General features: G+C 47.1%; 1 protein-coding gene across 9 annotated transcripts in view; it reads left to right on the top strand.

Moving 5' to 3' along the window:
* The first annotated feature begins 458 nt into the window (after positions 1-458).
* Positions 459-2,465, top strand: part of LOC102204619 (TLE family member 3, transcriptional corepressor) — a 27,308-nt gene continuing 25,301 nt past the window's right edge. For all 9 annotated transcript variants that reach the window (XM_005743998.2, XM_005744001.2, XM_005743997.2 and 6 more), the window contains exons 1-4: positions 459-490; positions 1,009-1,232; positions 1,766-1,866; positions 2,040-2,103. In XM_005743998.2, the coding sequence (XP_005744055.1) occupies positions 1,209-1,232; positions 1,766-1,866; positions 2,040-2,103 (189 nt within the window). In that variant the 5' untranslated portion in view covers positions 459-490; positions 1,009-1,208. The remainder of the gene's footprint in view (positions 491-1,008; positions 1,233-1,765; positions 1,867-2,039; positions 2,104-2,465) is intronic.

Here is a 2,465-nt window from a genome sequence, read left to right as displayed (position 1 = left end):
GGGTCCTCGTGTCAGTGCACAGTCTGTGTGTGGTACAGCGCGCGGCAGAGGAACTGGGTACCCAACTGCAGGCTGGCGGTGCGTTTCACAACGGCCGACATTTTAAACAAGAAAAAAAAAAAGAACCGCTTGAGTCGCAAAATAATAATCCCTGGACTTACTGGAAGAGTTTCGAGCTGCTACTGGATCTAACAGAGGCTTTCTTTGAAGTTGTCTGCGGTCAAAAACTCGTCCCAGTCGAGGGGTTTCCAGCGTCCGAGCGGACTGAGCGGCGCTCTCAGTCTCGGGAATCACCGGGGCTTTTAAAGGACTCTCAAGGGGGCAAAGAAGAGCAAAGAAGTGTATGAAAAACAGAAACGACGACGGACAATTGTCTGCGGCGAACGTTACAGATTACCGGATATTAAGCTTCGTGTGGATAATATTTTTTTCATATACATTATTCTTACCTGTGCAGAGGAGAGGAGGAGAGGAATCAGTCGAGACAAAGGTAAAAAAAAGGAAAAAAAGAGGGGGGTTACATGAAGAGAGCCGCTAACAAGACGGGTGGTAGTAGTGGTGGCGGTGGCTTTATGGCAGCCGACTTTGAAAGCAGCAGCTCCTTGTTTTCTGATCTTCCAGGACCACCAAAAACAACAGTTGCGTGTTTTCTTTACCCTCTAGTGGAAGACGACTCGTTAGATTTACGAGGAAAAAGCCAAAAAAAAAGCGCATCGTGTCGTTGCGGGTGTGATCAAAAGTCTAAACTTTGGGATTTATTTGATCCGTGGCATCAAACGCATTTTGCTGCCACTCTTGGTTTTCTTTTTCCCTTTCTTTTCTTTTGCAAATCTAGACGACAGATTTGTTTTGTGGTACACACGTTCAGAGAATTAGTGGGCAACAAAAAAAAAGAAAACTACTTTATTCTGCATTTTGCACAAGGTGTATCGGAGAGTTCATAAAGCTCTACGTTCGTGTTGCTTTCAGGCGCTGTGAACGTGATCCAGCTGTTTTCTGTTTGTTTAGGTACAAAAGAAAGGAGCTGATCCATCCGCTGGGCTGGCTCTGAGTGTGCGCCTCGCAGCCGAGAACGAGGCTTTGTCCGCCGCCATCCTGCGCATATCGGGGAGGGGGTGGCGGGGATTTACCGCACCTTCACTGGGATTACGGAAAGAAAGCACGAGAAAAACAACACACCGACTCCCGTGTGAAAAAAAAGACTAGACATGTATCCACAAGGCCGGCATCCGGTAAGTCCCCCGTCTTTAGTCGCTGCTTGTAAATTGATGCAGAAGCGCTGCCCTTCAAAATGGCCTAATTAGCTCGTCAGAGTGAAGCTGCTGATCCACACCTTACTATTTATGGTCTGCATCAGTGCTGCTGAGGGCTTCACTGTGGCAAGGAGAGGCACGGAGAGGTGGTGTTTATTGGAAACAAGATCTGAGATTGTGTTGAACTCGTAAAGTAGATCATCAGTTTTTTTTCTTTTTACAGTCCTGAAAGTTAATTGTGCAGTAAAAAAATAGCACTGTGTGATTTAGAGACTCCACATGGCAAACGGATAAAGTCACATCTCTGTCACTGCACAAGTTGAGTGAAAGCAGCTCCATCTGCCAGTCCAAGACTCAAGGGAAACGAGAAGACAAACCATTAAAAAAGGACTGAGGGGTGTTATCAAAAAAAAAGAATAAAATAAAGGAGAGGAGGAGGTGCCAAGAGAGAGAGCTCAGCTATGTGATTATGTTATTTACACCTGTGGTATCTCCAATCTCACACTTTTCAGGCTCCTCACCAGCCAGGGCAGCCTGGCTTCAAGTTCACAGTAGCAGAGTCCTGCGATAGGATCAAAGATGAATTTCAGTTCCTGCAGGCCCAGTACCACAGGTAATGACTAGACTACTGTAAAAACCAACGGCTTCCTGGAAACATGAAGCCGTTGATGTTTTGTTCCCTTACTGTAGCTTTGTGCAATCATAACGTGGCGCACAAAAACCAAGCGTTTTGCAGCGGTGTACCGATCCTTTTTACAAACGCAATGCTTTTTCTTCTCCACCCAGCCTTAAAGTAGAATACGACAAACTGGCCAACGAAAAGACGGAGATGCAGCGTCACTACGTCATGGTGAGTACTACAGCTATTAAGCCGAGAACAGGATTTGAATGGCGTTTCCTCCCTTTCGCCTCAGGTGGTGAACAGTCACAGGTGCTGAAAAGAACCTGGTTGTTTTTGTAGAGCCTGTGTTAAGACTGTTGACTCACGTCTGAGTTTTCATGGGATAAGAAGGGAGGGGGTGTGAAACTGTAGCCGAGGTCAAACGTCCAACTATTGATTGTGGGGTGTGACCACCCCCCCTACCCCTCCTCTCAGTGGCTCTGGGGTCCTCTTTATGACCCTCCACCGCCCCTCCCTAACACACCCAGCATGGCCCACTGGGGGTTAATGACTGGTGTGTGTGTGTGTGTGTGTGTGTGTGTGTGTGTGTG

Source organism: Pundamilia nyererei, unplaced genomic scaffold (genome assembly GCF_000239375.1).
Source record: "Pundamilia nyererei isolate P.nyererei 1_Seehausen unplaced genomic scaffold, PunNye1.0 scaffold00137, whole genome shotgun sequence".
Lineage (NCBI taxonomy): Eukaryota > Metazoa > Chordata > Actinopteri > Cichliformes > Cichlidae > Pundamilia > Pundamilia nyererei.
Note: the sequence above shows the minus strand (reverse complement) of the source record. Positions and strands in the feature narration are given on the sequence as shown.